This window comes from Heptranchias perlo, chromosome 17 (genome assembly GCF_035084215.1).
Source record: "Heptranchias perlo isolate sHepPer1 chromosome 17, sHepPer1.hap1, whole genome shotgun sequence".
Taxonomy (NCBI): Eukaryota; Metazoa; Chordata; class Chondrichthyes; order Hexanchiformes; family Hexanchidae; genus Heptranchias; species Heptranchias perlo.
The window spans coordinates 17,545,290-17,567,100 of NC_090341.1; the positions used below are offsets into that span (position 1 = coordinate 17,545,290).

General features: G+C 45.5%; 1 protein-coding gene across 4 annotated transcripts in view; it reads left to right on the forward strand.

Annotated features, from left to right (window-relative positions):
• Nucleotides 1–14,413: 14,413 nt before the first annotated feature.
• Nucleotides 14,414–21,811, forward strand: part of LOC137334120 (POC1 centriolar protein homolog A-like) — a 115,787-nt gene continuing 108,389 nt past the window's right edge. For 2 of the 4 annotated variants that reach the window (XM_067998638.1, XM_067998639.1), the window contains exons 1-2: nt 14,414–14,648; nt 19,193–19,277. In XM_067998638.1, coding sequence (XP_067854739.1) covers nt 14,634–14,648; nt 19,193–19,277 — 100 coding nt within the window. In that variant the 5' untranslated portion in view covers nt 14,414–14,633. The remainder of the gene's footprint in view (nt 14,649–19,192; nt 19,278–21,811) is intronic. The other 2 variants (XM_067998637.1, XM_067998636.1) reach the window with 2 other exon arrangements.

A 21,811-nucleotide genomic window follows, 5' to 3' on the forward strand; every position in this document is an offset into this window, starting at 1 on the left:
TCAACCCGCAACAACGCGCCCACTTCTGGGTTTAACCCAGGCACGTTTGGATGCCGTGCGCAACCGAAACCCGAAAGGCACGTCTGCTATTAATGCCAAGGGTGGAAAGGAGCAAATTACCTACTTCAGGAACTTAACGTTGGTAATTTTTTGTGGATTCTGAACCTGAAATGAATTTTACCTTACCTGCATGGGTTTCTCATGGCTTCTCAAACTCGCCAATGAAACAGAGGCGAGATTCATGCAGAAGTGGATTAGGCCCTTAAAACCTGTGATTGACACATCTCAAGAAAAGCTCTGGGATTGCAGCTGGTCTCTCAGTTCGCTCAGGCAAACATTTAGCTGAGAGTTGTTTGTGTTGGGTCTCTCTTCACTCTTCCAGCCATCACTCAATTAAATTAAATAAACTGAAAATAATCAATTGTTAACATCCTGAATCACTGTTGAGTGTGTGCACAGGCTTATAATTTTAACAATGATGATAACATCTGAAATATTGTAATATTCTGCATTCAAGTTACTTGTAAGAATCATAACATTTTCTAAGAATTTGTATGTTTTGCTAATAACAATTATAGAACTCCAAATGTGTTTCCAATTCTCATCCATTCTTTACATTTGTGTGGTCCATCTCTTCCCTTCTTTTTCTGGCTTCCTCTCTCTGCCGTCACGTTTCTCACCCTCTCCCTTTCTCTTACCCCTGTCTTCCCTGTCTTGGTTCAAATATCTCCCTTGGTTGACGTGAAAAATTGCATTGGTCTTGATTCCCCATGTGCAATGCCATGGGAGGTCAACTTGCAAAAACTGCAACCAATGAAAAGAAGTCTCTTCCCGCAGCACCGCCATTGCATCACTTTCTACATCCCTGGTAGAATAATAAACGTTGCCCCCACTCAACTGAGCAAAAAAATAAAAATCAAAACCCACTCACTGAGCAAAGGTTGAGAATCAAGCCAATGAGTCTATATAGAGAAATAACACCCCAAAAAATGATTTAAAGTCCAAATACATCCCCACAGCATACGACCACAAACACATAGCAGAAATTCTAGGTTCGGACAACAAACCTTCTCCCCTCCACCGAGCAGAAATTCTGGCATAGGATCACAAACTCTCATTCACCCCCAACCACTCCATCTCATAAATTGCTGGTTAGGATATTAAACCAACATTCATGCCGAGACCTCTCCCCCCTACAATGGTCGAGACCCCCTCCATGTGGTCGTGACCACCCCGATGGTTGCCTCCGGCATCAGACCCCCCCCCACCCCATGTCCTCCATGACCCACGATCTCTCTCTCACTCCCTCCCTCCCTCCCTCCTCCCTGATTCCCGGCTGCTTTCTCTCCCGACAGCCAGCCAGGCAGCATGTCAATCAGGCTGGCTGACGCACGGGAAACCTGGAAGTGCAATCAATTGACTTAAATTGAGTTGGGTTCGCAGATTCCAGCGCGCTCACTGGACTTCCGGATTTCCCAAGCGATAATCTAGCCACCCATTCAGTTCCCAGCTCCATGCTAAAATCATGCCCAATGTTTTACTCCCAGATGGAACATAAATCCATATGCAAAATTTGCAGTGCTTTATTTCTACAATGTTGGCCCAGAATTTGCTGTAGCCAGTTAACAGTGCCTGCCGTTAGTTAGACTTGGCCTTCCTCGTTTAATCTCCATGATGGTTTGCACCACAAGTTGCTGGAAGTGGGACATAGAAACGGCACAGCGCCCTCAACAGGGCAAACAACTGTGTATCTCCTTAACCAATCAGATTGAAGGATTGTGAAATGACCAGCGCAAGGACTGAAAAGGATGTGTAAATTAGAATGAGTGAATTCAATGCCAAATCAGGTACAGAAAGAGAAATAGAGAGGGAAAGAAAGATTGGATTAAGAAAGAGAGAACAAAGGGACAGAAAGAAAAAGTAAAAAAATAATTTTCATTTTAAATTTTAAAAAAAATCTCCAACAACAATTAAAACTTGAAGGAATGAGCCGCCACACTTGTAATAGTTAATTTTCTGTGCCAGAGGGGTTGACTTGCAGTAATTAACACTTATCACATTGTTAAAAGGGTACTTACTCTGAGATGGACAAACCCTAACTAATGCAAGGTTGTGCAACAGTGAAAATGAACACTACCAACTGAAAAGATATTTATTCCACTTTTGCAGGTGATTAGTGTATGCTCTACTTCCTAATATTACTTATTAAATTTTTTTAATTTAAAATTAAAATTGTTGAAAAAAATTAACAGGCAATGCGCAGACAATGAGCAGAATAAGGTCAAATAGTTTCATGTGGCTTTTGACTCCGGCAGGATATGAGTATGAATCAATCGCATTATTTGCTCTCGCATACAGCTGGCGTGGACTCGATGGGCCGAATGGCCTCCTTCCATGCTGTAACCTTTCTATGATTCTATGATATAAGTATGTACTGTACAGGGGAACTCTGGAACCCCTGCTACTTTTAATGGCATTGCAACCAATAGCAGTAAGAATTCTTGGGAGATTAGTATTTTTGGAGTGAACATAATGGAGCAGCTACAAATTGGACGGTCTGCATCTGGGCAGGACTGGAACCAATGTCCTAGGGGGAGTGTTTGCTAGTGCTGTTGGGGAGGGTTTAAACTAATGTGGCAGGGGGATGGGAACCGATGCAGGAAGTCAGTGGGAAATAAAGTGGTGACAGAAACAAAAGGCAGTAAGGGAGAGTGTACAGAACATGACCGGACAGATGGTCTGAGAAAGCAGGGCAAAGACCAAGGGAAGACTAGATTAAACTGCATTTATTTCAATGCAAGAAGTCTGATGGGCAAGGCAGATGAACTCAGGGCATGGATGGGTACATGGGACTGGGATGTTATAGCTATTACTGAAACATGGCTAAGGGAGGGGCAGGACTGGCAGCTCAATGTTCCAGGGTACAGATGCTATAGGAAAGATAGAGCAGGAGGTAAGAGAGGAGGGGGAGTTGCGTTCTTGATTAGGGAGAACATCACGGCAGTAGTGAGAGGGGATATATCCGAGGGTTCGCCCACTGAGTCCATATGGGTAGAACTGAAAAATAAGAAGGGAGAGATCACTTTGATAGGATTGTACTACAGACCCCCAAATAGTCAACGGGAAAATTGAGGAGCAAATATGTAAGGAGATTACAGACAGCTGCAAGAAAAATAGGGTGGTAATAGTAGGGGACTTTAACTTTCCCAACATTGACTGGGACAGCCATAGCATTAGGGGCTTGGATGGAGAGAAATTTGTTGAGTGTATTCAGGAGGAATTTCTCATTCAGTATGTGGATGGCCCGACTAGAGAGGGGGCAAAACTTGACCTCCTCTTGGGAAATAAGGAAGGGCAGGTGACAGAAGTGTTAGTGAGGGATCACTTTGGGACCAGTGATCATAATTCCATTAGTTTTAAGATAGCTATGGAGAAGGATAGGTCTGGCCCAAAAGTTAAAATTCTAAATTGGGGAAAGGCCAATTTTGATGGTATTAGACAGGAACTTTCAGAAGTTGATTGGGAGAGTCTGTTGGCAGGCAAAGGGACGTCTGGTAAGTGGGAGGCTTTCAAAAGTGTGTTAACCAGGGTTCAGTGTAAGCACATTCCTTATAAAGTGAAGGGCAAGGCTGGTAGAAGGAGGGAACCTTGGATGACTCGGGAGATTGAGGCACTAGTCAAAAATAAGAAGGAGGCATATGACATGCATAGGCAGCTGGGATCAAGTGGATCCCTTGAAGAGTATAGAGATTGGCGGAGTAGAGTTAAGAGAGAAATCAGGAGGGCAAAAAGGGGATATGAGATTGCTTTGGCAGATCAGGCAAAGGTGAATCCAAAGAGCTTCTACAAATACATAAAGGGCAAAAGGGTAACTAGGGAGAGAGTAGGGCCTCTTAAGGATCAACAAGGTCATCTATGTGCGGAACCACAAGAGATGGGTGAGATCCTGAATGAATATTTCACATCGGTATTTACGGTTGAGAAAGGCATGGATGTTAGGGAACTTGGGGAAATAAATAGTGATGTCTTGAGGAGTGTACATATTACAGAGAGGGAGGTGCTGGAAGTCTTAACGCGCATCAAGGTAGATAAATCTCCGGGACCTGATGAAATGTATCCCAGGACGTTATGGGAGGTTAGGGAGGAAATTGCGGGTCCCCTAGCAGAGATATTTGAATCATCCACCGCTACAGGTGAGGTGCCTGAAGATTGGAGGGTAGCAAATGTTGTGCCTTTGTTTAAGAAGGGCGGCAGGGAAAAGCCTGGGAACTACAGACCAGTGAGCCTGACATCTGTAGTGGGTAAGTTGTTAGAGGGTATTCTGAGGGACAGAATCTACAGGCATTTGGAGAGGCAGGGACTAATTAGGAACAGTCAGCATGGTTTTGTGAGAGGAAAATCATGTCTCACGAATTTGATTGAGTTTTTTGAAGGGGTAACCAAGAAGATAGATGAGGGCTGTGCAGTAGACGTGGTCTACATGGACTTCAGCAAAGCATTTGACAAGGTACCGCATGGTAGGTTGTTACATAAGGTTAAATCTCATGGGATCCAAGGTGAGGTAGCCAATTGGATACAAAATTGGCTTGACGACAGAAGACAGAGGGTGGTTGTCGAGGGTTGTTTTTCAAACTGGATGCCTGTGTCCAGCGGTGTGCCTCAGGGATCGGTGCTGGGTCCGCTGTTATTTGTTATTTATATTAATGATTTGGATGAGAATTTAGGAGGCATGGTTAGTAAGTTTGCAGATGACACCAAGATTGGTGGCATTGTGGACAGTGAAGAAGGTTATCTAGGATTGCAACGGGATCTTGATAAATTGGGCCAGTGGGCCGATGAATGGCAGATGGAGTTTAATTTAGATAAATGTGAGGTGATGCATTTTGGTAGATCGAATCGGGCCAGGACCTACTCCGTTAATGGTAGGGCGTTGGGGAGAGTTATAGAACAAAGAGATCTGGGAGTACAGATTCATAGCTCCTTGAAAGTGGAGTCACAGGTGGATAGGGTGGTGAAGAAGGCATTCAGCATGCTTGGTTTCATTGGTCAGAACATTGAATGCAGGAGTTGGGATGTCTTGTTGAAGTTGTACAGGGCATTGGTGAGGCCACACTTGGAGTACTGTGTACAGTTCTGGTCACCCTATTATAGAAAGGATATTATTAAACTAGAAAGAGTGCAGAAAAGATTTACTAGGATGCTACCGGGACTTGATGGTTTGACTTACAGGGAGAGGTTAGACAGACTGGGACTTTATTCCCTGGAGAGTAGGAGGTTAAGGGGTGATCTTATAGAAGTCTATAAAATAATGAGGGGCATAGATAAGGTAGATAGTCAAAATCTTTTCCCAAAGGTAGGGGAGTCTATAACGAGGGGGCACAGATTTAAGGTGAGAGGGGAGAGATACAAAAGGATCCAGAGGGGCAATTTTTTCACTCAAAGGGTGGTGAGTGTCTGGAACGAGCTGCCAGAGGCAGTAGTAGAGGCGGGTACAATTTTGTCTTTTAAAAAGCATTTGGACAGTTACATGGGGAAGATGGGTATCGAGGGATATGGGCCAAGTGCAGGCAATTGGGACTAGCTTAGTGGTATAAACTGGGCGACATGGACATGTTGGGCCGAAGGGCCTGTTTCCATGTTGTAACTTCTATGATTCTATGATTCTATGATATAAAAAGAAGTCCTGCATCTCACAGAGACTGCAGCCTTGGAGGCAGTTTGTGTACCAGCTTTCAGAACCTGGGGGCTGGTATGTAGGCTGCTATTTCTCAGCACCTTCAGGATCTGATTGTAGCCAGCCCACTGATCAGTGAAATCCTCATCCATGCTTTGTTACCTCCAGACTCGACTGTTCCAATTCTCTCCTGGCAGGCTTTCCATCTTCCACCCTCCATAAACTTGAGCTCATCCAAAACTCTGCTGCCCATATCCTAACCCACACCAGGTCCCGCTCACCCATCACCCCTGTGCTCGCTGACCTATATTGGCTCCTGGTCTCCCAATGCCTCAAATTTTAAATTCTCACCTTCATGTTGAAATCCCTCCATGGTCTCACCTCTCCCTGACTTTTTTGTTTATTCGTTCACGGGATGTGGGCGTCGCTGGCAAGGCCGGCATTTATTGCCCATCCCTAATTGCCCTCGAGAAGGTGGTGGTGAGCCACCTTCTTGAACCACTGCAGTCCGTGTGGTGACGGTTCTCCCACAGTGCTGTTAGGAAGGGAGTTCCAGGATTTTGACACAGTGACAATGAAGGAACGGGGATATATTTCCAAGTCGGGATGGTGTGTGACTTGGAGGGGAACGTGCAGGTGGTGTTATTCCCATTCGCCTGCTGCTCTTGTCCTTCTAGGTGGTAGAGGTCGCGGGTTTGGGAGGTGCTGTCGAAGAAGCCTTGGCGAGTTGATGCAGTGCATCCTGTGGATGGTGCACACTGCAGCCACAGTGCGCCGGTGGTGAAGGGAGTGAATGTTTAGGGTGGTGGATGGGGTGCCAATCAAGCGGGCTGCTTTATCTTCGATGGTGTCGAGCTTCTTGAGTGTTGTTGGAGCTGCACTCATCCAGGCAAGTGGAGAGTATTCCATCACACTCCTGACTTGTGCCTTGTAGATGATGGAAAGGCTTTGGGGAGTCAGGAGGTGAGTCACTCGCCGCAGAATACCCAGCCTCTGACCTGCTCTCATAGCCACAGTATTTATATGGCTGGTCCAGTTAAGTTTCTGGTCAATGGTGACCCCCAGGATGTTGATGGTGGGGGATTTGGCGATGGTAATGCCATTGAATGTCAAGGGGAGGTAGTTAGACACTCTCTTGTTGGAGATGGTATTGCCTGGCACTTATCTGGCGCGAATGTTACTTGCCACTTCTGAGCCCAAGCCTGGATGTTGTCCAGGTCTTGCTGCATGCGGGCTCGGACTGCTTCATTATCTGAGGGGTTGCGAATGGAACTGAACACTGTGCAGTCATCAGCGAACATCCCCATTTCTGACCTTATGATGGAGGGAAGGTCATTGATGAAGCAGCTGAAGATGGTTGGGCCTAGCACACTGCCCTGAGGAACTCCTGCAGCAATGTCCTGGGGCTGAGATGATTGGCCTCCAACAACCACTACCATCTTCCTTTGTGCTAGGTATGACTCCAGCCACTGGAGAGTTTTCCCCCTGATTCCCATTGACTTCAATTTTACGAGGGCTCCTTGGTGCCACACTCGGTCAAATGCTGCCTTGATGTCAAGGGCAGTCACTCTCACCTCACCTCTGGAATTCAGCTCTTTTGTCCATGTTTGGACCAAGGCTGTAATGAGGTCTGGAGCCGAGTGGTCCTGGCGGAACCCAAACTGAGCATCGGTGAGCAGGTTATTGGTTAGTAAGTGCCGCTTGATAGCACTGTCGACGACACCTTCCATCACTTTGCTGATGATTGAGAGTAGACTGATGGGGCGGTAATTGGCCGGATTGGATTTGTCCTGCTTTTTGTGGACAGGACATACCTGGGCAATTTTCCACATTGTCGGGTAGATGCCAGTGTTGTAGCTGTACTGGAACAGCTTGGCTAGAGGCGCAGCTAGTTCTGGAGCACAAGTCTTCAGCACTACAGCTGGGATGTTGTCGGGGCCCATAGCCTTTGCTGTATCCAGTGCACTCAGCCGTTTCTTGATATCACGTGGAGTGAATCGAATTGGCCGAAGACTGGCTTCCGTGATGGTGGGGATATCGGGAGGAGGCTGAGATGGATCATCCACTCGGCACTTCTGGCTGAAGATGGTTGCAGACGCTTCAGCCTTGTCTTTTGCACTCACGTGCTGGACTCCGCCATCATTGAGGATGGGGATGTTTGCAGAGCCTCCTCCTCCCGTTAGTTGTTTAATTGTCCACCACCATTCACGACTGGATGTGGCAGGACTGCAGAGCTTTGATCTGATCCGTTGGTTGTGGAATCGCTTAGCTCTGTCTATAGCATGTTGCTTCCGCTGTTTAGCATGCATGTAGTCCTGAGTTGTAGCTTCACCAGGTTGGCACCTCATTTTTAGGTACGCCTGGTGCTGCTCCTGGCATGCTCTTCTACACTCCTCATTGAACCAGGGTTGATCCCCTGGCTTGTTGGTAATGGTAGAGTGAGGAATATGCCGGGCCATGAGGTTACAGATTGTGCTGGAATACAATTCTGCTGCTGCTGGCCCACAGTGCCTCATGGATGCCCAGTTTTGAGCTGCCAGATCTGTTCTGAATCTATCCCATTTAGCACGGTGGTAGTGCCACACAACACGTTGGATGGTGTCCTCAGTGCGAAGACGGGACTTCATCTCCATGAGGACTGTGCGGTGGTCACTCCTACCAATACTGTCATGGACAGATGCATTTGCGACAGGTAGATTGGTGAGGACGAGGTCAAGTAAGTTTTTCCCTCGTGTTGGTTCGCTCACCACCTGCCGCAGGCCCAGTCTGGCAGCTATGTCCTTCAGGACTCGGCCAGCTCGGTCAGTGGTGGTGCTACCGGGCCACTCTTGGTGATGGACATTGAAGTCCCCCACCCAGAGTACATTCTGTGCCCTTAGCTACCCTCAGTGCTGCTCAACACGGAGGAGGACTGAAGGTGGTAATCAGCAGGAGGTTTCTTGCTCCATGTTTGACCTGATGCCATGAGATTTCATGGGGTCCAGAGTCAATGTTGAGGACTCCCAGGGCCACTCCCTCCTGACTGTATATCACTGTACCGCCACCTCTGGTGGGTCTGTCCTGCCGGTGGGACAGGACATACCCAGGGATGGTGATGGAAGAATCTGGGACATTGGCTGAAAGATATGATTCTGTGAGTATGGCTATGTCAGGCTGTTGCTTGACTAGCCTGTGGGACAGCTCTCCCAATTTTGGCACAAGTCCCCATATGTTAGTAAGGAGGACCTTGCAGGGTCGACTGGGCTTGGTGTTTTGCCATTGTCGTGTCCGGTGCCTCGTGGTCCGATGACCGGGTGGTCCGTCTGGTTTTATTCTTATTATGACTTTTCGTAGCAAGATTTTACAACTGAGTGACTTGCTCGGCCATTTCAGAGGGCAATTAAGAATCAACCACATTGCTGTGGGTCTGGAGTCACATATAGGCCAGACCGGGTAAGGGCGGCAGGTTTCCTTCCCTAAAGGGAATTAGTGAACCAGATGGGTTTTTACGACAATCCGGTCGTTTCATGGCCATCATTACTGATACTAGTATTTTAATTCCAGATTTTTATTTAATTAATTGAATTTAAATTCGCCAGCTGCCATGGCAGGATTTGAACTCATGACTCTGGATTTTAGTCCAGGCCTCTGGATTACTAGCCCAGTAACATAACCACTATGCTACCGTACCCTTGCCACCTCCTTCAGCCCTACAACCCTCCAAGAACTCTGTGTTCCTCCAACTCTGGCCTCTAACACATCTCCCACTCCCTTTGCACCACCATTGGCGGCCGTGCCTTCAGCTGCCTACGCCATAAGCATTGGAATTCCCACCTTAAGCCTCTCTGCCTCTTTCTCCTCCTTTAAGACCCTCCTTAAAATCTACCTCTTTGACCAAGCTTTTAGTGACCCTTCCTAATATCTCCTTCTTTGGCTTAGTGTCAATTTTTGTCTGATTATGCTCCTGTGAAGTGCCTTGGGACAATTTCCTACGTCAAAGGTGCTATATAAATGTAAGTTGTTGTTGCTGCAATCTTCAGCCATTCTTGACTTTTTAAAGGCTGCAACCTGAATATCCAATTATCCCCCCCCCCACCTCACCTGTGTTACATAGGAATTGCACTACTGAAGTGTGAATAAAGATGCTAAAGAGCTGACCCCACATTTCACGGTGGGGTCAGTGCTGGACAGTGACGGTGGCTGAAAGACCCAGATTAACAGCAGAAAATTGGGGCAAATGGCCCTGTGGAATTTTGGGGCCTATATCCTTTCCATAATATGGAGACCAAAACTAAACGCAGTATTCCAGATGCAGTCTCATCAAGGTCAGATACAACGTCAAAATCACCTCCTTTGATTTATGACTCACACTCCTAACTATACACCCACAACATTTTATTGTCTTTCATCGCTGCTTGTAAACACTAAACCAATGGTTTTAATGACCTACCCACCAAAGCCAACAGTTTTTTCCTCCTGCTTTGTTACCTCAAGTACGCTATCATTTAATATGCACTCCACGTTCTCATTTCTTTTTACCTAGTCTCGTGACTTTACATTTATCTGAGTTGAACTCCAGCTGTCACTTCTCTGCTCTTTGATCCTGGCTGCTCAAATCTCTTTGAATTATTTCATATTGTGTTGCATCATTACCCATTGCATATACCTCAAGAATCTCAGGCCTCAACAAAAGAGCTGTCTTCACCTCCTGATCCCTATTTTTACCATTTATCACTTCATTTTACTTTTCAACCTTGCAAAAAGTATATAGTTAAGTGTTCTGTAAATTAAAATGATCTTGCTGCCATGAGGGTCAGATTTGGAGGAAGTGTATTTCGATTACTTTTTTTATAGTAGACTAGCTGATTCCAATTTCAATAAAGCCTAAATAATACATCTCCTGACTACTTTAAATTTAGAATTGACCCATGATCAGAACTATGTTGGTGCTGTGAATAAGGGACAGCTTGCATTTATTAGGCACAAGTTGTTTAATGCATTTTATTGTATCTGGTTGCTGATATTTCGTCTTGAAACTTGGAAAAAATTCAGCAGCAAGATTTCTTTTATTATATATTGAGAAACGCTGATGCAGGGCCAAGGCACATAGTGCACTACACCACTAGAATCATAGAATCATTGAAAGGTTACAGCATGGAAGGAGGCCGTTCGGCCCATCGTGTCTGCACCAGCTTTATGCAAAAGCAATCCAGCTAGTCCCACTCCCCCGCCCTATCCCCGTAGCCCTGCAATTTTTTTCCTTTCAAGTTCTTATTCAGTTCCCTTTTGAAGATCATGATTGAATCTGCCTCCACCACCCCCTCAGGCAGTGCATTCCAGATCCTAACCACTCGCTGTGTAAAAAAGTTTTTCCTCATGTCACCTTTGATTCTTTTGCCAATCACCTTAAATCTATGTCCTCTGGTTCTTGACCTTTCTGCCAATGGGAACAGTTTCTCTCTATCTACTCTGTCTAGACCCTTCATGATTTTGAATACCTCTCTCAAATCGCCTTGCAATTGTCTCTGTTCCAAGGAGAACAACCCCAGCTTCTCCAGTCTATCCACGAAACTAAAGTCCCTCATCCCTGGAATCATTCTAGTAAATCTCTTCTGCACCCTCTCTAAGGCCTTCACATCATTCCTAAAGTGCTGTGTCCAGAACTGGACACAATACTCCAGTTGTGGCCGAACCAGTGTTTTGTAAAGGTTCGTCATGACTTCCATACTTTTGTACTCTTTGCTTCTATTTATAAAGCCCAGGATCCTGAGTGCTTTTTTAACTGCTTTCTCAACCTGCCCTGCCACCTTCAATGATTTGTGCATATATACCCCCAGATCTCTCTGTTCCTGTACCCGTTTTAGAGTTGTACCCTCTAGTTTATATTGCCTCTCCTCGTTCTTCCTACCGAAATGCATCACTTAGCATTTTTTTGCGTTAAATTTCATTTGCCACATGTCCGCCCATACCACCAACCCGTCTATATCCTCTTGAAGTCCATCACTATCCTCCTCACAGTTCACTACCCTTCCAAGTTTTGTGTCATCTGCAAATTTTGAAATTGTGCCTTGTACACCCAAGTCCAAGTCATTAATACATATCAAGAAAAGCAATGGTCCTAGCACCAACACCTGGGGAACACCACTGTATACCTCCCTCCAGTCAGAAAAACAACCGCTTACCACTACTCTCTGTTTCCTGTTACTTAGCCAGTTTCGTATCCATGCTACCACTGCCCCTTTTATTCCATGGGCTTCAACTTTGTTGACAAGCCTATTATGCGGCACTTTATCAAACGCCATTTGGAAGTCCATTTACACCACATCAACCGCATTGCCCTCATTGATGCTCTCTGTTACCTTATCAAAAAACTCAATAAGGTTAGTTAAACATGATTTGCTTTTAACAAATCCATGCTGGCTTTCCTTAATTAATCTACACTTGTCCAAGTGACTGTTAATTTTGTCTCGGATTATCGTTTCTAAAAGTTTCCCCACTACCGAAGTTAAACTGACTGGCCTATAGTTGCTGGGTTTATCCTTACTCCCTTTTTTGAACACGGGTGAAACATTTGTAATTCTCCAGTCCTCTGACACCACCCCCGTATCTAAGGATGATTGGAAAATTATGGCCAGTACCTCCACAATTTCCACCCTTAATTCCCTCAGCAACATAGGATGCATCCCATCAGGACTGGGAGACTTATCTACTTTAAGTACAGCTAGCCTATCTAATACCTCCTCTTTATCAATTTTTAGCCCATCCAGTATCTCTTCTTTTACAGTGACTTTGGCAGCATCTTCTTCCTTGGTAAAGACAGATGCAAAGTACTCATTTAGTACCTCAGCCATGCCCTCTGCCTCCAAGCGTAAATCTCCTTTTTGGTCCCTAATTGGTCCCGCCTCTCCTCTTACTACATGCCTATAGAAGACTTTTAGATTCCCTTTTATGTTAGCCACCAGTCTATTCTCATACTCTCTCTTTGCCCCTCTCATTTCCTATTTTGCTTCCCCTCTGAACTTTCTATATTAAGTCTGGTTCTCACTTGTATTATCAACCTGACATCTGTCATACGCCCCCTTTTTCTGCTTCATCTTACCCTCCATCTCTTGTCATCCAGGGAGTTCTGGCTTTAGTTGCCCGACCTCTCCCCCTTGTGGGAATAGACTGTACCCGAACCATCTGCTCTTTAAAGGCCGCCTTTTGTTCAATTACAGTTTTGCCAGCCAATCTTTGATTCCAATTTACCCGGGCCAGATCCATTCTTATCCCACTGAAATTGGCCCTCCTCCAATTGAGTATTTTTACTTTAGAGTGGTCCTTGTCTTTTTCCATCGCTATTCTAATCCTTATGATACTATGATTGCTGTTCCCTAAATGTTCCCCCACTGACACTTGCTCCACTTGGCCCACCTCATTCCCCAGAACCAGATCCAGCAATGCCTCCTTCCTCGTTGGGCTGGAAACGTACTGGTCAAGAATAATGGCATTCTAAGATGAATGAACCAAAAGGAAATTTGGTGATGGTGAGGAATCCATCAAACATAGAACCAAATTTGATAGGTCCCGTGGGCGGGGGTTGCGATATTTGGCTCAAAGTTTGGGTTGTCACAAATCTTTCATTTATTCTTTTTGATACAAAATGTTTCAATTAATAATGGTCTGCAAAAATGCTGCAGGTGGTTGCTTAAAGAAAGACTTGCATTTATATAATGCCTTTCACGACCCCAGGATGTCCCAAAGCACTTTACAGCCAATTAAATACTTTTGAAGGTGTGGTCACTGTTGTAATGAAGGAAACGCAGCAGCCAATTTGAGCACAGCAAGGTCCCACAAACAATAATGTAATAATGACCAGATCACTGTTTTAGTGATGTTGGTTGAGGGATAAATGTTGGCCAGGACACTGGGAGAACTCCCTTGCTCTTCTTTGAATCGTGCCACGGGATCGTTTACAACAACAATAACAAATTGCATTTATATAGCAGCTTTAACGTGATAAAACGTCCCGAGGGCCTTCACAGGAGCGTCATCAAACAAAATCTGACACCGAACCACATAAGGAGATATTAGGACAGGTGATCAAAAGCTTGGTCAAAGAGGTAGGTTTTAAGGAGAGGAAGTGAGGCGAAGAGGTTCAGGGAGAGAATTCCAGAGCTTAGGGCCTATGCAACTGAAGGCACGGCTGCCAATGTTGGAGCGATTAAATTTGGCGATGCGCAAGAGGCCAGAGTTGGAGGAGCACAGAGATCTTGGAGGGTTGTAGGGCCAGAGGAGGTTACAGAGATTAGGAGGGATGAGGCCATGGAGGGATTTGAAAACAAGGATGAGAATTTTAAAATCAAGGTGCTGCCGGAACCGGGAGCCAATGTAACTCAGCGAGCACAGGGCTGATGGGTGAACGCGAGTTAGGATACCGGCAGCAGAGAAATGTAAGGAATCTTACAACACCAGGTTATAGTCCAACCTGGTGTTGTAAGATTCCCTACATTTGTCCACCCCAGTCCATCACCGGCATCTCCACATCATGGCAGCAGAGAAGGCAGATGGGGCCTCAGTTTAATGACTCATCTGAAAGATAGCACCTCTGACACTGCAACACTCCACAGCACTGCATCATCAGCCTCGATTTTGTGCTGAAGTCTCTGCAGTGAGACCTGAATCCGCAACTTTGAGTCAGAGGCGAGTGCCACCCACTGAGCCACCTTAGAGTGATAGATAGCAGCGTGAATTAAAAGCTCTGTATTCTTTCAAAAGCGATGAATTTTAAGAGACTGACTTCTAAATCGGCTAAAATAAATCCCGAGTATTTCTTTGCCTTTAAGGTGCCAGCGGTGAGGGGCGTGGCCTGGCGGCGGCGGCGCGTTGCGCGCGGAAGCCGAATGTACCGGTTGGAGGCGGCGGGTAACCAAGGAGACGCGGTGGCGCTGGGCTCAGGACAGGCCGTAAAATTCACTCCCAGTGAATCTGTGGAAACAACATGAGTTCTCTGCTGGTAAGTGACCGGCGTGCGGGTGGAGGAGGGGAGGGGAGGGGAGTTGAAAAGATGAGCCGCGTCCGGCCCGGTGTTTTCGGGCTGAAAGTACGATTTGGGCCTCCGCTGTTTCGCAGCCCGAGGATGGGGCAGATTTGCAGCGTTTCGGACGGGGCTGATGTGGCAATTGCACTCTGTTGGAGGTTGGAGATGGGGGTGAACGGATGGCTGGAAGACCTGTTACACCGGGGCAGGCTGTGTTTACATTTATTCTTTACATTGACTATATTAACTATAATAAAAAACACTAATAAGGTGGGTATTAAGACTTAGTCTGCAGTTTCACTTCTGCTCATATTAAAATTGCAATCTAGGCATACTTATTTTAAGTATCTGAGTTTAATCATTGTCTTTTATGCTAATAATTGCTAACTGGTTTAGCCATTCATCGCCAGACCTGGCTGGACCACATCAAGCAGTATAAGGCCCCGCTCTCCTCTGCTAAAACTGCTCATTAGTCTAGAATCATCCTGGAATGTAAAGATAACCCCTGGCTTCTTATCTCCACTACCAACTGTCTCCTTAAACCCCTTTCCCATGCCCCCTCCACCCTCGCCTCTAAGTGCGAGGAGCTCGTTGAATTCTTTGTCACTATGATTGAGACCATCCGTTCAGCAGTTTCTGCTGTATCCCTTCCTTCCCCGTGCACACCAAGCCAAATTTCCCCCAAGGTTCTCTCCTGCATTCGCCCGGCACTTGCCTCTTTCTCTAGCCCTATTTCCCCTCATGTCCTCTCCGAGCTCATCTTGTCCATAAGACCCACCTCCTGCTTTCTTGAGCCTATTCCCACTAAACTGCTGACCACCCCACCTCCCTTCCTGGCTAGCTGATGTTGTAAACTGTTCCCTCTACTCGGGTTCGTGTCGCTTTCAAATCTGCTGTCACCAACCCCCTCAAAAAAATCCCTTCCTTGACCCTTCTGCCCTTGGATACGACGGCCCCATCTCCAACGTCCCTTTCCTCTCTAAAGTGTTGTCGCCGCCCACCCCCCCCCCCCCAAAGCCGTGCCCATCTTTCCCGCAACTCCATGTTTGAACCTCTTTAAATCAGGTTTCCGTCCCTGCCACAGCACTGAAATGGCCCAAATCAAAGTCACAAGTGACATCCTCTGTGACTGTGACAGTGGTGCACTATCCCTCCTCGTCCTTCTCAACCCCTCTGCAGCCTTTGACCCAGTTGACCATGCCATCCTTCTCCAATGCGCCTCCTCCATTGTCCAACTGAGTGGGACTGTCCTCATCTGTATCCACTCTTATCTAACCATTTGTAGCCAGAGAATCTCCTGCAATGGCTTCTCTTCACACCCCTGCACCATTGCCTCTGGAGTCCCTCAAGAATCTATCCTTGGCCGCCTTCTATTTCTCATCTATATGTTGCCCCTCGGTGACACCATCTGAAGATATGACGTCAGGTTCCACATGTACGCTAATGACACTCTGCTCTATCTCACCACCACCTCTCTCGACCCTTCCACTGCCTCTGAGCTATCAGACTGCTCATCCGACATCCAGTCCTGGATGAGCTGCAGTTTCCTTCTGTTAAACATTGGGAAGACTGAAGCCATTGTCTTCAGCCCCCACCACAAATTCTGTTCCCTGAACTAGATTGATTCCTGGGATTAAAGGGTTGACCTATGAGGAGAGATTGAATAGAATGGGCCTATACTCTCTGGAGTTTAGAAAAATGAGAGGTGATCTCATTGAAACGTACAAGATCCTGAGGGGGCTTGACAGGGTAGATGCTGAGAGGTTGTTTCCCCTGGCTGGAGAGTCCAGAACTAGAGAGCGTGGTCTCAGGATAAGGGATCGGCCATTTAAGACTGAGATGAGGAGGAATTTCTTCACTCAGAGAGTTGTGAATCTTTGGAATTCTCAACTGCATAGGGCTGTCGATGCTGAGTCGTTGAATATGTTCAAGGCTGAGATAGATAGATTTTTGGACTCTAGGGAAATCAAGGGATATGGGGATAGGGTGGGAAAGTGGAGTTGAGGTAGAAGATCAGCCATGATCTTATTGAGTGGTGGAGCAGGCTCGAGGGGCCGTATGACCTACTCCTGCTCCTATTTCTTATGTTCTTGCCACCAATTCCATTCTCCTCCCTGGCTACTGTCTTGGGCTGATCCAGACCTCGGCGTCCTATTTGACCATGAGCTGAGCTTCAGAACATATATCCTTTCCATCACAAAAAATGCCTAATTCCACCTCCATATCATTGCCTCTGCTGCTGAAACCCTCATACATGCTTTTGTTACTGACAGACTCAACTATTCCAATGCTCTCCCGGAGGGCCTCCCATATTCCACCCTCCATAAACTTGAGCTCATCCAAAACTCTGCTGCCTGTATCCTAACCCACACTGTCTCGCTCACTCATCACTCCTGTGCTCGCTGTCCTCAATTGGCTCCCGGTCCCCCAACACTTCAGATTTTAAATTTGCTTCCTTGTCTTCAAATCCCTCCGTGGCCTTACCCCACCCTATCTCTGTAACCTCCTCCAGGAATTCTGCGTTCCTCCAACTCTGGCCTCTTGTGCATCCCCCACTCCCTTCGCCCCATCATTGGCAGCCGTGCCTTCAGCCATCTTGGCCCTAAGCTCTGGAATTATTTCTGTAAACCTCTCCGTCTCTCTACCTCCCTCTCATCCTTTAAAATGCTCCTTAAAACCTATCCCTTTGACCAAACTTTTAATCAGCTGCCCTAATATTTCTTTCTATGGCTCTGTGTCAATTTTTTGTCTGATTATGCTCCTGTGAAGCGCTGTTTTTGGGACATTTTACTACGTTAAAGGCAAGTTGTTGTTGTAATAAAAGGCCTATCAACTTATGATAATTAGTTCTTTTTTTAAAAAATTACTTTGGCTGAATTTCAATGTAGGATTTCCAGTGTGCTGGAGAAAACTCTGCGTCTCGGCTGAGATATTCTGAATGAATATGTAGTATAAATACTATTGGCATCTGCATTCATAAACTTGTTTTAGAAGATTTCTTTGGTGTGAGAAACGCAGCAAGAAAAGCACAACAAGGTGACACCACCACAGATGGAGGGCAAATAGGAAAAGAATATGTTACCGGGATAGACTAGGTGAAAGACCTAAGTGAACATGCCAGAGTAAATGGTGGACTATGAGGAGAATATGAGGGCAGAAAAAGAAATGTTAGAGATACAGGTCACTAATCTTAGTTACATTTGGATTTTTGTGCCATATTTGCGACTGTAATGGTGTAAATGCAGTGTGAAAACCCAAGCTTACTGATTGCAAAACTACCTATGACAACATTGTTTGCACACAAACCGACTGAACGTGGTGATCTATCCGTGCAATAACAATACGTCAGTGTGACGGGAGTTGACACAATAGTCTAGTATTTAATGCACATCGCAACCGGTCTTAGCATTGCCACTTATTCCTAGCAGCACAAGTCTGCCTCCTTGGGTTACATCAGGTGTGTCAAGCCTACCCCATCGAGACACATTGAGGGGAATCTTCAACATCTGCCCGAGCCAGGCGCGAAGCCGACGGAGCAGCCACGCTGCCTGTCTGAAGCTGTTGTCGGGAGGCCTGGACCATTTTCAGGTTTGGGCTGCATTTAATTGCAGCCAACAAGCTGTGGGTGCCAAAAGGGCATTCTGCTGCTGCTCACTGGTTGTGGGAGGGGGGGAAATTAGCCGGCATCAACACGAAGCTGCCTGGAAGGCAGGGCTTGGGGAGTGGTGGGGGGACAGTTTACTTAATTATATTAGAAATAATTATAAAAACAATTTTTTTGTGGAAATGATTTTATTGACACAAAGATGTTACATGCATAATCATTTAAATGGTAACATAAGGCAGTTAAGAAAGCGTATGGGATAATTGGCTTTGTAAATAGGGGCATTGTATACAAAAACAAGAAAGTCATGCTAAACTTTTACAAATCACCTCAGCTGCAGTATAGTGTACAAATCTGGGCACCACACTTTAGGAAGGATATCAAGGCCTTGGAGAGGGTACAGAGGAAGTTTACCAGGATGATACCAAGGATGAGGGACTTCAGTTATATGGAGAGATTGGAGAAGCTGGGATTATCATCCTTAGAGTAGAGAAGGTTAAAGGGAGACCTCATAGAGGTATTCAAAATTATGAGGGATTTTGATGGAGCAAATAGGGAGAAACTGTTTCCTCTGGCAAGTGGGTCAGTAACCAGAGGTCACAGATTTAAAATAATTGGCAAAAGAACTAGAAGGGAAATGAGAAATTTTTCACACAGAGGGTTGTTAAGATCTGGAACGGACTACCTGAAAGGGTGATGGAATCAGATTTCATAGGAACTTTCAAAAGGCAATTGGACATGTACTTGAAGAGGACAAATTTGCAGGGTTATGGAGAAAAAGCTGGGGTCTGGGATTAAATTGGACGGCTCTTTCAAAGAGCTATAGCTTGGATTATTGAATGGTGCAGTTGATGTTTGCAACACAGTATGTACAAATGTTTACGGTTACTTTTTCACTTTTTTTTTTACTTTGTAGGAGGATCCAACATTAGAACGGCACTTTAAAGGCCATCGCGACACCATCACAAGTATCGACTTTAACTCTAATATGAAGCAGTTAGGTATGTTGCATTTCCTGAGGAAGCTGTTGGATAAAATATCAATTTATAATCTTTTAGGATCTGCATAAAGTTAGGGGAAGAAGAATCTGTGACAACCTGTGTGTCCAGGGAGAAGGTGTTGGGGTGTTCAAGAGGTCAAGTTACCTATTCCAGCATCAGACAAAAGGCTGTTAAATTCAAAGGTTTTGTTCATCATGTCAGAGATCAGCCAACATCAGTGTCGATCATGTATAACCAAAATATGCAAATCCTCAATCGGGAGTTCTGAACTGGGCTACCATCACTGCAGGTGCAGACTTTGGCTTTGCTTACAGCAGCTATAAGAATATAAAGAATGGAATCGGGAAACAAAATATTTGGCTAATCAAGCCCACATCTTTTGAAAATCATGTACACAATCTTCAATATTGTAGACAGTAAACCGTTTACTTAATGTCATTAATAAAGGTTCTGCATGACTTCTCTATGATTCCAAAAGCTATGAAAGGAAATTCTGGAATAACTGCGCAACCCCATATTTTTATCATCCATGTCTTTGTTACCTCTAGACTTGACTATTCCAATTCTCTCCTGGCCGGCCTCCCATCTTCCACCCTCCATAAACTTGAGCTCGTCCAAAACTCTGCTGCCCGTGTCCTAACTCGCACCAAGTCCCATTCATCCATCACCCTCTGCTTGCTGACCTACATTGGCTCCTGGTCCAGCAATGCCTTGATTTTAAAATTCTCATCCTTGTTTTCAAATCAATCCATGGCCTCATCCCTCCCCATCTCTGTAACCTCCTCCAGCCCTGCAACTCTCATCTCTGCGCTCCCCCAATTCTGGCATCTTGCACATCCCTGATTTTAACTGCTGCACCATTGGGGGCTGTGCCTTCAGCTGCCTAGGCCCTAAGCTCTGGAAATCCCTCCCTAAACTTCTGCCTCTCTCTTCTCCTTTAAGATGCTCCTTAAAACCTGCCTCTTTGACCAAGCTTTTGGTCACCTGTCCTGAAATCTCCTTATGTGGCTAGGTGTCAAATTTTGACTGATAACGCTCCTGTGAAGGGCCTTGGGGACATTTTACCACGTTAAAGGTGCTATATAAATGCAAGTTGTTGTTTTTGTCTGCAGAAGATAACCATTTGCAAAGGAGAAATACAGAGACTTAAGTAATGAGGAAGAAAAAAATTGACAATCATTCAGGACAGACATAACAGTCACACAATTTTATATTATAATATGAATATGTATCTATCTTTTATATGTTATATAAAATCTTGTGTAGGCTACATGCTCTATTGAAACCTGTTATGTAAACAGTTCCAATGGAAATTCCAGTGTTAAAATGTCAACACATACTTGTTACACTTACCTGTAACTATTACCTGTCATGCCACCAGGTGATGCTATAATGGGAATTCCAATGTTAAATGACCTATCACTATGGTTTGATAGGGACCAGTGGCAGTTCGGGTCCTATTCTCCTTGGTTCTCCCCCCTACAAGGCTATTGGGCCCTCCTCTACCCACTGCTGCCAGATCCCAACAGTGTGTCCAGGGAAAAGGTGCTGCAGTATTTAAGTTCTGCGTAGGTTCTCCTTAATTCTCGCCATCAAAGAATGGCCAGAGCCTCTGCGATTTCTACTCTTCCTTCAGCAATCTAGGATGCATCACATCTGGACTGTGATATTGGCAGCATTATCTTCTTTTGTGAAGACAGATGGAAAGTACTCATTTAGTACTTTAGCCATTACTTCTAAGAGCATAAGAAATAGGAGCAGGAGTAGGCCATCCGGCTCCTCGAGCTTGCTCCACCATTCAACAAGATCATAGCTGATCTTCTACCTCAACGCCATTTTCCTGCACTATCCCCAAATCCCTTGATGCCTTTAATATCTAGAAATCTATCAATCTCTGTTTTGAATGTATTCTGTGATTGAGCCTCCACAGCCCTCTGGGGTAGAGAAATCCAAAGCTTCACCACCCTCTGAGTGAAGAAATTTCTCCTCATCTCAGTCCTAAATGGCCTACCCATTATTTTGAGACTGTGATCCCTGGTTCTAGACTCCCAATCCAGGGGAAACATCCTCCCTGCGTCTACCCTGTCGAGCCCTGTAAGAACTTTATATGTTTCAATGAGATCACCTCTCATTCTTCTAAACTCGAGAGAACACAGGCCTAGTCTACTCAATCTATCCTCATACGACAATCCCGCCATCCCATGAATCAGTCTGGTGAACCTTCGTTGCACTCTCTGTATGGCAAGTATATCCTTTCTTAGGTAAGGAGACCAAAATTGTACACAATACTCCAGGTACGGGCTCACCAAGGCCATATATGATTGCAGTAAGACACCTTTACTCCTGTACTCAAATCCTCTTGTAATAAAGGCCAACATACCACTTGCCTTCTTAATTGCTTGCTGCACCTGCATGTTAGCTTTCAGTGACTCATGTACAAGGACACCCAGGTCCCTTTGAACATCAACATTGCCCAATCTCTCACCATTTAAAAAATACTCTGCATTTCTGTTTTTCCTACCAAAGTGGATAAC